Source organism: Lytechinus variegatus, chromosome 7 (genome assembly GCF_018143015.1).
Source record: "Lytechinus variegatus isolate NC3 chromosome 7, Lvar_3.0, whole genome shotgun sequence".
Lineage (NCBI taxonomy): Eukaryota > Metazoa > Echinodermata > Echinoidea > Temnopleuroida > Toxopneustidae > Lytechinus > Lytechinus variegatus.
The window spans coordinates 3,093,495-3,105,500 of NC_054746.1; the positions used below are offsets into that span (position 1 = coordinate 3,093,495).

General features: G+C 36.5%; 1 protein-coding gene across 1 annotated transcript; it reads right to left on the bottom strand.

The window, feature by feature from the left end:
* Window positions 1-2,389: 2,389 nt before the first annotated feature.
* On the bottom strand, window positions 2,390-11,777 carry LOC121418225. The gene is made up of 7 exons (XM_041611965.1): window positions 11,688-11,777; window positions 11,339-11,575; window positions 9,713-9,786; window positions 9,305-9,367; window positions 7,935-8,097; window positions 6,737-7,410; window positions 2,390-3,852 (listed from the first exon to the last, which is right to left on the bottom strand). The coding sequence occupies exons 2-7, from the start codon at window positions 11,394-11,396 to the stop codon at window positions 3,775-3,777; spliced, it is 1,110 nt and encodes a 369-aa protein (XP_041467899.1). The 5' UTR covers window positions 11,397-11,575; window positions 11,688-11,777; the 3' UTR covers window positions 2,390-3,774.
* Window positions 11,778-12,006: the final 229 nt, after the last annotated feature.

Below are 12,006 nucleotides of genomic sequence, written 5' to 3' on the forward strand. Positions count from 1 at the left end.
ATAGTGATTCTATGACTACACTGTCTACACATAGATTACCAATACATGCTCTGCTATAACTACAATCCACAATTCATTATGATCTTTCCAATACAAAGTTCTACTGCAACATATACTAAAAAGGCACAAGACTAAAAAAGTTATATCAAAAACAATAATTTTAGTAATAATGGTCCCTTCTAAGTCCACAGTAAATGCCCAGAAATGAATTTTGCGCCAAAAAAAATAGTGACCTTGACCTGGTGGCCTTAGAGAGCAAGCTTTGAACACCATGCACTTTTAGATTCAAAGGTTAAGATTTGCAAACTTTGAGCATTATTTTATATTTATTATCATGACTTTACCCAATTCCATACCAGATTACCATGGGTATCAACTTGATAAATCTACTTTTAAAATGAAAAGTGTGGTTTGTTATAATTTAATTGACTTTTAAAACCCAACTCACTTTTCTGCTGTCTTATCATGACTTCAAGATAGGAGTTTGGTAAAGTTTCATGTACCTAAAATTTATAATACAGCTTTATAAGGGTAAATAATTGATTTTCAAACTGTCAAATCCATCTCATATGTATACTGGAGTTGAAGCTCCAAATCTATATAAAAAAAAGTTCAGGGTCCTGTTACATAAAGCTAAGCAATTGATCATGAGGCTGTTTTCTATGATTGATTGCACCAAGTATGATCAATCTTAAAATTAGCCTTACGATCAATCGCTATGCATGATGTTACGGGGCCCAGGTGATTACAGCACTATTGCTCAAGACACTGATGCTAACACTAGTGGAAAAAAAGAGACTATACAGTGCGTCCCAGAAAAAAAAAACGAAACTGAGATTAAGCGATGATTTGTCATATCTTTATCACAAATACAATAGACAAATGACCTACCAATGTAAAGCTTAGAATCTCCTCTTTCATGTGATATTACTTATATTATTCCTCATTCACGCATGAGAGACCAAAAACAATTTGAAGAAAGGATACCAAAATCTCATTTGGCAGGGGGTATCTGAATTTCAAAAAGAAAATCACATGCCTAAAAAATTCAATATCTGCTCTTTTATTTAATACCTTTAGCACAAAAAATGGTCAAGTAAAAAAGTTATGTTCCTTCGAAACAATGTTTGTATTTCCATAATTTCATTAGATAAACGTGTTTTAACTGGTTTCAACAGAAGCTATCGCATAGTTGACAAAAGACTCAATGCATGGCTGATCGTCAACAAAACGGAGTGTCAAGTGAGTTTGAACGCTCGCCTGCAGTCGAACCTCTTCATTTTATGAAATTATTAAAATTCATCGGTTTTGTTTTTTGTGGGATGCACTGTATAATATCACCCTGCTGTACAGTCCAGACAGAGAAAAAAATCATAGCTCCTCGGCAGAATATCAGAGGACAAACTGTGAAGTTAGTGAACTGATTTCATCTTTTCTCAATAATATACTGTCTTCCAAACTTACATAGTCATGAACATACATTTATTTTGGGATCTCCTTGCTCACTTTCCAGACCAAGTATGTATTCAAATCCATCTACAATCATCACTAGATGCTATGTCAGGCAATACATGTATAACAAGTATGTCATTTAGCTTTGATAGCAAACCGGAGTTACACATCGTAACATTTACAAATTAAGTCAAATTCAATTAAAATAAGCCATCAATAATATTTAAAAAAAGAACAGTGGGCATATACACATAAAACATTACAAGTAAATGAAGTTCGTTGATTTAAGAACATATGTCATAAAAATACAAATGAAAATCAAAGCAAGTCAACCAATCCTAAAGAACTACATTTCTTTATACATTTGTATACTTTTTTTCATTCTACAACCTCCTGTATGACTGCAATTGGCCTGATAGCCTGTCAAAAAGATAAATGCAAGTCAAAATTAGTTCATACAAAATCCAATAAAATGACTTCCCAATATGTGTCAAAGAAATTGTGTAATTGCTGAGGAATAATAAGCATGGCATTGCAGTCTTTTTCCATGCAATAATAACACACTGTCCCACATGTGCTTATCTTTGTGGTACATTTTCAGATTAGATTTCATCATTTCACAGAGTTCAACTTATGTGACTATACCATATCTAGATCTGGGTCCCGTCTTACAAAGAGTCACTATCGATCCAATCAATCACAACTCTATGGAAATCCATCAGTGTCAGAATGTTTTCTACATACAATTTTCAAAATGTCCTTTGTAAACAAAGGCAACCACACCAAATTGTAAAGGAAACAATGAATTTATGTAATTAACGTCATATCTACAATGCATTTTAGATGTTGACGTTGCTAGCCGTCCATAGTTGCGATTGATCGCATCAATTTATAAGACAGGCTCCTGATCATATAGTCTCATGGAATCTGTGTTTACTTCAACCACATTCATTTATCTTTAATCATTCAATTACAAACCTTTGATTAATGATTGTTCAAGTCTATGTACAACACAATTTCACTCTGCTGATGATTTTCATTCTAAGCTCAATCAAGTAACTAAAATGACACTTATAGTGTCACATGGAAAAAAAATACTGTGAATAGTGATCCATTTCATAGCATGATAGCGATTTGTTAAAAAAAACAACATCATAATCCTTCATTAATACATAAACAATATGCAGGAACTGTTTCCTTTTTTCTTCTTCAATGATCTCCAATAGAGATCACTGAAAAGACAAGACTTCACTAACAACACTGGCCTATTCAGACAAACAACAATGAATTAGTTTATTATACAAAATAAGTGTAAAGCCCTAAACACGAAGTTGATTTGATCAAATAAAGCAGAATTTAATAATCATAGCACTAAAAGTAAACTCATTCTCTGTTTTGTGTCTATTTTATCAATCCAGATAACCGAAGATTACAATTTTTTTCTTTCTTTTATGTAAAGCATGGTTTGACTCCTCTTTGAATGCATGGAACAACCTGTTGAAATTTCTTATCATTCAATCAAGTGCTTTATAAATTGAATAAAATAAAATCATAATTCATGTAATAAAATAGATATGGAATAGTCAGATTATGATGTCCTCTGCTCTCTCATATTTACATACATCACAATGCTGTTAATATAATTGATCTTGTAAAATGAAGTAAAAAGTAAAAAATATGTTACTTGATATCCAACTTTGATGAAACTCTGTATTATGCTTGTTGGAAATGTTTAACTTCTGTAATCAAATCATCTAATTGTTACGGTGCACATGACATTTAGGTATTTACAAAATTCTCGTATCATATACTTTCTATTTTCCATGTAAAGTGCATCATGCAGATGAGAATACTTCAGGAAGTGGGAACACGATAAATACGGTATTCAATGATCCATATCACAGAATATCAAGTACATGCATGCACAGTCAACAGCAGGCAACCTCGTTCCCATTGCTCGACTTTTACATCTTTTGACCATGGTGTAAGTGGGAGGGCTTCTTCCAAGACATTGCTAAATTGAAATGTGTGCAGAAAGGAATGTTCCCATATCACCTGATCCATCACCTGACACGTGCCCTAGCTAGTCTGCAGGCACAGACCTTTTGGTTTTCGCAGAGTGAATGATGCCGACTCTGAAGTAGTTGGACTAGATCCACTCACGCACTGAAACTGCTTCTTATCAGACACAGACAGATAGTTTGGAGTCTACATGTAGTCTTCACTCCAGACATGGTATAGCTTGTTCAAGTGTTGAATTTGAGTCTGTGCATACAGACTATGTCCTTGTACCCAAGAGCTATGGTAGTATCCAATACATGTTCATTCCACTGTTAGCTCATACATATCAATATCATCAAACTCCGTGCTCATCTTCATGGTCCACGCATCCTCTTCCTTCTGCAATGAAAACATAAAAAATAAAAGGAAAACAAGATTTAATTCAATTCAACACCATTCAACAAGACAAATAGGCCAACAAACAATACAAAAAAAATGTATAGCGCACGTATCCACCTTGCTAGGTGCTGAAGGCGCTCCTATATTACCCCAACTAAGCTAGTCAACCGATTCTGGTGCGCACAGCTTTTTGAGGAATTTCTTCCTGCTGGTACCCATTTACCTCACCTGGGTCATGTGCAGCACAGTGTGGATAAATTTCTTGCTGAAGGAAAACATGCCATAGCTAGGATTCGAACCCATGATCCTCTGTTAAAAAGGCAAGAGTCAGAACCACTAGACCACAATGCGCCCACATATATTATGTACATCATTATTTAGCAGCAGAAAGAAGCTCATCAATGAGATGATAGATACAACAAACTAAACAACTAATAATCAAGACAGTTTTAAGAAATACAATTTATAGTAAATTCCTCCATACAATGGCTGTGGGGCACACCTAAAAAGGCTGACATGTTAATGCAAGGTGTACTGAAATAGGAAGAGATGATAACAGAAGAAAAGAACAAATGAAACTCGCACAGGATGTTCAAGAATACTTGATTGCTATTATGTCTTAGTTTCATGAACTAGAGCCATAAACTTTCTAAATTATGATGACAATTCCTCAAAAACTCAACATGGCCAAAGTTTGTTGATCCTAAGTGACCTTTGATCTTCATCATGTGACCTGAAACTCAGGCAGGATGTTCAGTGATACACTATTACCCTTATGTCTAAGTTTTATGAACTAGGTCCATATACTTTCGAAGTTATGACAACATTTCAAAAACTTAACCTTGGTTAAGATTTTTTAAAATTTATTTATTTAAAAACAGGGAAGCCCATTCAACAAAGTGTTGGTCTCCCATGGGGCCCTGTGACAGTGTACATAGCGTAACATAACAATTATAACATATTCATTTACAAAGCAACATCATAAGAGAGGCATAGATAAATAGTAAGTACATGTGAAGGAAAAAAGGAAACATACAATTAACAATAAAAGTACAATGATTTAAAAAGCAGATGACGTGAAAGTTATAAGACGGGTATTGTTACAATTACAATTAGCCAAAATCTGTAAAATTAAGAAAATAAGCTGAAGTTGTGAGTTGAACAAAAATAGCAAAATAGAAGACCAAATGTTTATTATGTACATGTAAGTGAATGAGGTACAGCTTGAAGAGAAGAATGCTTATGGGTCATGATTAGATAAATGCTAAATGCTTCTTCAAATGAAATTTAAATGATGCAAGGCTAATTTGAGATCTTATTTCAGTTGGTAGGTTGTTACATAGGGAATATTGAGTAGAAGAAATAACCAGTTGTCTCACGATGTAGCAAACGTAGTAGGAAAGCGACGTTTCGTCTGCAAACTGCTAGACTTCGTCAGGCAATGAGCAAAGACGCTGCTGCGCACGGGTTATATAGCGTCGGGAGCTATTGTCTGGCTCCACTCGGGCGTGAGCCGCGCTGTGATTGGCCGGAGCCGCTGGCCAATCAGGGTCCGCGCTGGTGCTTGGTGCCCGCTCGGGCGTGCAACGCGCGCTGTGATTGGCCGATGCAGCCGGCCAATCAGCGTCCGCGCTGGTGTCAGGCACCCACTGGTGCGGGCGCCGCGCGCTGTGAACCGTGGATGCAGTATACCGTCGGATGGTAGGTAACCATTCATCAGGGATCTCAATGCCGCTGTCCCTGTTGATATTGCTCGGGTGCAAACGGATCTGGATCGCTTCCTTAATGCGCCGCGTATACCAATGCTTATCATTAGCGATGCAGCTGACCTCATCCCAGTTAGGTAGATGATCGGAGTCCCAAGCATGTTCTGCAACAGCAGAGCTATCGGTGCGCCTAAGCCGAACATCACGGCGATGTTCCTTCATGCGTTCCCCCACAGGTCTACCAGTCTCACCGATGTAGACTTTGTCGCAGGTCGAGCATAGGGAATATTGTTTCCCCAACATGGTCTAACTTCATTGACCCTAAATGACCTTTGACCTTGGTCATGTGACCTGAAACTCAGGCATTATGTTCAGTAATACTTGATTGCATTTATGTCCAAGTTTCATGAACGATACTTTCTAAGTTATGATGACATTTCAAAAACTTAACCTTGGTTAAGATTTCAATGTTGACAACGCCGCCGTCGGAAAAGCGGCGCCTATAGTCTTGCCCTGCTATGCGGGTGAGACATAAATAGAGCTCCTGAGTGAAAGACATCACTGGAATATCAACTGTATACAGTCAAAATTTATACCTGGCTTCACCATTGCCACATTTCAAATGATTTGAATTTGATAACCCTTACGATACTTATGTTACTGCGAGAGCAAGATATCTTCGGATACAAGTACATAATGAGCTCAGTGATAAATCTTTCAAAATAAATTTCAGGTTATAAGAAACAGTGAATCAAGAATAAATTATTGAAAAGTGATAAAAATTAGGTTTTTACTAATTCAAAGTTTGAATCTTATGTTTTCTTGTAGTAGATTACCTCAATAAAAAGTGAAACAAAAAAGGATTGTGTGTGCAAGTAGATTTGCCTAAGTCAAATCCTTTGGGATCACAGATATCTGTTTGACTTAAAAATTTGATTTAAATGAGGTGCATTGTACAAGTATATAAAACATGTTTTGCACAGTCTGGGTCTGTTACATAAAGGCATAATTTAGAGTAAACAAGTTCACTATCAGCCAATCACTTTGAATGATTTTAGCAGCTGTAAACAGCTATAGCATAATTGTTAACAAGTTTTATGAAAACTGGTCTAAAAAACTGATTTGACTGGGAAAATATTCGCCTTATGCAAGTCTAATTCAAAGTAAATCTCAATTACCTTCTTTTGCGTTTTTCTCCTTTTCACTGTTTTCTTTGGAGGGACCTTTTCATCTTCTTTGTGGATGAGACTTGTAAGCTTGACATCGACCTTCCTCTTCTGACCTCCCCTCGATGATGCGTATGACTTGGAATCCATAGAGGAGTACATGGATGACGACTCTGGTATGGCACGTTCTGGCGAGGGAGACAATCTCAGGACAAGGTTGTCCGATGGTGACGGGGAAAGGGGCGCATCCTGGGCCTCCTCGTGTTCCTCGACCTCCTCCTTGCGGCTTAGAGTAGGAGACGTGGCAAGACTGTCAACCATGTAGGATGGGGAGTCAGGGAGGACTGGAGAGAATGGCAACGGTTGCTGCTGGGGCGGGGACAACAGTCCTTCGAACCCAAAGCAAGAATCGTTCATTTCGGTCTTGGAGTCCGGTCCGCCCGACAGAGGGGTGGAACTGTCCGACCCGTTGGGGAGGGAGAACATCATCTCAGGTGACTTAAGCAGGGAGGAGGAAGCCATGGAGCTGTATTCTGAAGGGCCTTTGGAGGAATCAGTGCTTCGAGTCTTCCTCTTGCTCTGTCTTCGGCTTTGTGTTTGCTGATTTCTGGAAGAATTGCTTGACTTGCTGCGATTCTGCCCCATTTGTTGACTCTGTCGCATTACCGCTTGTTTCTGCAGATTCCCTGAGAAAGCAGAATCATGCATGTATAAAAGACATTGATGCGACAGAATTTCTAAACATTATCAAATGGTGCTCCCAATGACAGGTAAGTTTGTAAAACTTGATATCACATATCTGTCCATTTTTCATATTGGAGAATATTCTGATTTTCAATTATTATATTAGAAAATATAAAAACATAACTTCAAGATTATTCTAGATGATATGAGATTGAAAAAGCTGAAAAGTGGTTAAGAATGAGTAAATGGTGGGATCTGAGATGTACCAGATAACATGGCCAAAACTTGGTATCGAATAACAAATTCTGTGGAAGAGGGATTTGTTCCTGAGAGGTATTCCTAAATCTTCAATTACTGGTGACTCTGCCTATGTCAAATCTCTCGGGACCACAGAAATCTGTTTGACTTAGATGAAATTTAACTTAGAAGATGTTGTTATCACAAATTTTGCATATTCTGCTCTGAAGTTAAATGCTTATTGGACTTATGGAGGGCTGACTCAAGATCTCTCGAAATTCTGTGGTACCTTGTTTGTTTCCCTTTCGCTTTCCTGATGACCCTTGGCTAGGTGAGAGAACACTTCTGAAGGAATCGGTGGGCTTGCTGGGTTGGGTTTGGTAATCCATATCGCTTCCTGCCGATGCAGTGCTGAACTCGCTGGTCTCAAAGTCAGCGTCATAGCCATCACCCTGCAATAACACATTCAAATTGAGAATGAAGAGTGTCGTATAGTAAATATATGAAAAGAAAGTTGGGCTTGTTGTAGTTCTTCATCATCTGTTTCCATGCTACAAGCCGTGTCGACAATCTTCATGGTCAATACAATAACTAATAATGCCCAGCTGAAAATTCAACTGTAAAAGTGGCAAACGAGTTCAAATCATATGCTTTGTGTTCGTACTACACACATATTTAGCCTCATTAACTTTTTAATTCTTGTTTACATTGGATTCTTGAAGTGAATAACTTTTCTACACAACTTCCAAAGCCAATTTATTTAACATTAATGAATAATGAATATTAATCAGTAAGCTTTAAGTTTTAGTAGATTTTAGTTCTCACTTTTGTGTATCTTTTCATTTCACCAGACATTATTCAATAAAAGATTTCAGAATACTCAGACTGTATAGTATACATTAAAAAATCCCAACATTTAATGATATACAAATAATGAATATTCATGAGTGCAATGGACAGAATACTTCATGATGTGAAAGAGGCAATGATCCAAACAATCTTTCACTGAATGAATTATTCTGTCCATTGGATGAAATGGAGAGAACATTCATTAGTTGGTTTATATGACACCTAAAAATTGATTCTTTTCATAATATATTTATGAATTTTGATGCAAAATATGGTCATGAAGTGCGAGCTCGGTCTGCTGATTATCGTGCACATACAACATGTGCGCTTCAAACACTAGTGGATTTGTGGTGCCTGCTGTGCTGTCTCGGTGCGTGCGTGCAATGGACAAAATCGAATCGAATGGATCCAAAATTGCACGGTTGATGACATCATCAGAGCTGCCAACCTGAACAAGAACATTTCAGTATTTCTAAAGCAGAAAATCAGTATTTTGGTGAGGAAATCAGTATTTTCAATGAAACTACATTGGACAAGATATAATACTGAAACATTAGAAATCAGTATTATGCATGAAACCATCAGTATTCTTCTTATTTTTCAGTACTAAATACTGAAAATCCCTACTACTTGGCAGCTCTGCATCATTGTAAAATGGGCTGAATAATCGATATCAAACAACCAATCAAATGACAAGGATATATTTAGGTGTCATATAAAATCTAATACTGCATTCATGTGATTCATATTCCTCAGATGCACTAAGTAGATCATTTCCACTAAAGAATACAATCAATTTGAGTTCCTTACCAATCTTTTACCATGGTTTTCCTTTTGTTCCTGGTGCTCAACCTCTGTGTCTGTACTAGATTTCTATTGGAAAAATGACATACCATAGTCACATACTGGGCCTACTGGCTCAACATGAATGAATGCAAGACTCAATAAATTAAAATCTTTCTTACTGTTGTATTTACCGGTACCGGTATGTGAAAGTAAGATTGTTACTCCTGATTTTGCAATCTTCGGAATACTTTATGAATGAAAACAATTGTGTAGTAATTATAATAAACCAGTTAAGTTTTGGTTCTTGGAATCATGTATTTGTTTTTAAACCACATAAAAAATAGATAAATTAATATAATATACAAATAGAATGTTACATCTACTTAATAAGTACATGTACATGTAAAATACTTCATTAGTAAATTAACATACCAATTGCTTTTTTGCCAGTCTGTTGGTAATCTCATTTAATTGATCCTGTGAATCCATCTCTTCTGATGACAAGTCTAGATAGCAAACAAAGTATATTAAAGTTGAATTTGATACCGGTATAATTAATTCCTTGAATGCATGAGAGCTAAAGGCAGCTTGAGCTAAAGCCAGGCCGGGGTAATAATGTTAACACGCCTCGGAATAGAATATTTTTAGATAAATGTAGATGGCGCTATATAAATGTCTTTTATTATTATTATTATTATAAGGAAATAAGTATAGATCTAAGCAAAGCCTACATTCTTTTACAACTGGTATAGCTTTTATTATTTGATGAACTGATTTATAAAGTTTAATTCCTCCATGAACACGTGGAATTCCATTATTTTAACATTTTGTGCTTCAGGCAAGGAGGTCCTAATCGTCAAATTTGTAAAAAATTGAAATATTGTATAATTCAAACAATAAAAAACAAAAGAAATAGTGAATGAGTGACATCATCGACTTTCTCATTTGGATGTAACTGGCTCGTTCATACAACTATTTTGTTGAAAATAAGCGAAACTTTCAAATGTCATAACTTTCTTATTTTACATCCGATTTTGATGAAATTTTCAGCATTGTGCTTGTCTGATTTTTCTCTATTGATTCAAATCAACATTTTTCTGAGGTGGACTTGACCTTTATGATAATGAAATGATCTAACACTAACGTTCTTTGAACTCTGAAAATTTTCGAAATACGGAGTTCATATTAATACAAGTTGTGCCAAGTCTAAGATAATACAAAAGTTACAAGAAGAAAAGATAAGACAAGATATCTAGGGCCTGTTGTAGAAAAAGTTGCAATTACTAACTAGTTGCAATCAAATGAGACTCATAAGATCAAACACAACATGACTTTCAACCAACAGAATGCACATATTTTCTTAGTCCAGCCCACAAAAAAGTTGATTTGAATAAAATAAAAAACAGAAAAATCCGAAAAGCATAACACTGAAATGTTCATCAAAATCTGATCTGAAATGACATTTTAAAATTTTGATTGATTTCACAAAACAGTGATCTGCACATCCTGGTCGATATGCAAATGAGGGAACTGATGACATCACCCAAACTTTCTTGTTTTTTTTATCAGATTGATATGTAATATTCTAATTTTATCCTCATTGCCCTGCGAAACAAGATTCATTCCTGTGTGGTATTACAATTACATAAACATTGCTTAAACATTGCTTTAACATTTTATGATTCACTAAAATTGGTCCTTATTAATGTCTAATTTGTAAAAATTGAAATATTGTTTAATACAAACAAAAGCAATAGGATAAGTTAGTGAGAGGTTGATGTCATCGATTCTCTCAGTCACATGACGTGTGGTAGCAAGAACATTCATGACATTGAGTGACTTTTCTGGACCACCTTCATTTTATGTTTGTTGTTTAGTTTTATAATCGTGAAAAAATGACTTAACACCAACACCAAAAGATCAACACTGAACTTGAAATCACCCACCACAGCTCTGACTCAATCTGAATCAAACTTTTTATTTAAATTTCTAATCTAACATAGCTAGCTGTGCAGCAAAATTTCCCATTTTTAATTCAAAACCAAATGTTAAGCTTACCTTTGGAACGGGAGACCTTCCCCCGCACCTTTGTCCTCTGTCGCCGTTTGGCAGGCATTGTGCTTCGCTCAGTTTCAGCTCAAATTTATCGTTTTGACTCCCAAGTCGGTCGAGCGCAGCCCGGGCAGGCAGAGTCCCGTTAAGTCTTGGCAAGGTACCCGCGACAGTTAGCCGTTGGCCACGGTGGCTGCAGTGCCTTTCGCTTCCGTGCCGTGGTGACTGGTTGGCTCAACAAGACTGTAAACGAACAATGAAAGTTCAAACAAAATAACTAGTACAATGAAGATATTTTCACGAAAACCGAAGAAATTGTTAAAGGCAGTAAACCATGTATATTTCAGGTACTTACGTAAAGGTAGACGCAGATACGGAACATTTTATCCACACTTTACATTTGCGAATTTCAATATCGCGCTTATAATTTTGCACCATTCTACCAAAAGAGGGCAGCAAATCAAAATTGACAAGGTCCTATGTTTATAGGGCCGGCCTTGAAAATTGAGAGCGAGAGCTATACTATTTCAGTGGTTTGGTCATCAGCTTAGTGCAAAAGACTATCAATCAGTGGCGTACCTAGGATTTTCCAGTGGGGGGGGGGCAAAAATAAGGTCTTCAAGTTAAAAAGAGGGGCCCCTGCCCCCCCCTTAGGTCCGCTCGTGCTATCAATC

Bases quoted from the DNA above. Each gene is read 5' to 3' on its own strand.
- LOC121418225 (XM_041611965.1), bottom strand. From the start codon at position 11,396: ATGCCTGCCAAACGGCGACAGAGGACAAAGGTGCGGGGGAAGGTCTCC. The intron at 9,368-9,712 runs GTATGTTAATTT...TTTTTCCAATAG, and splicing joins GACTGGCAAAAAAGCAATTG to AAATCTAGTACAGACACAGA. The intron at 8,098-9,304 runs GTAAGGAACTCA...GTGTTATTGCAG, and splicing joins AAAACCATGGTAAAAGATTG to GGTGATGGCTATGACGCTGA.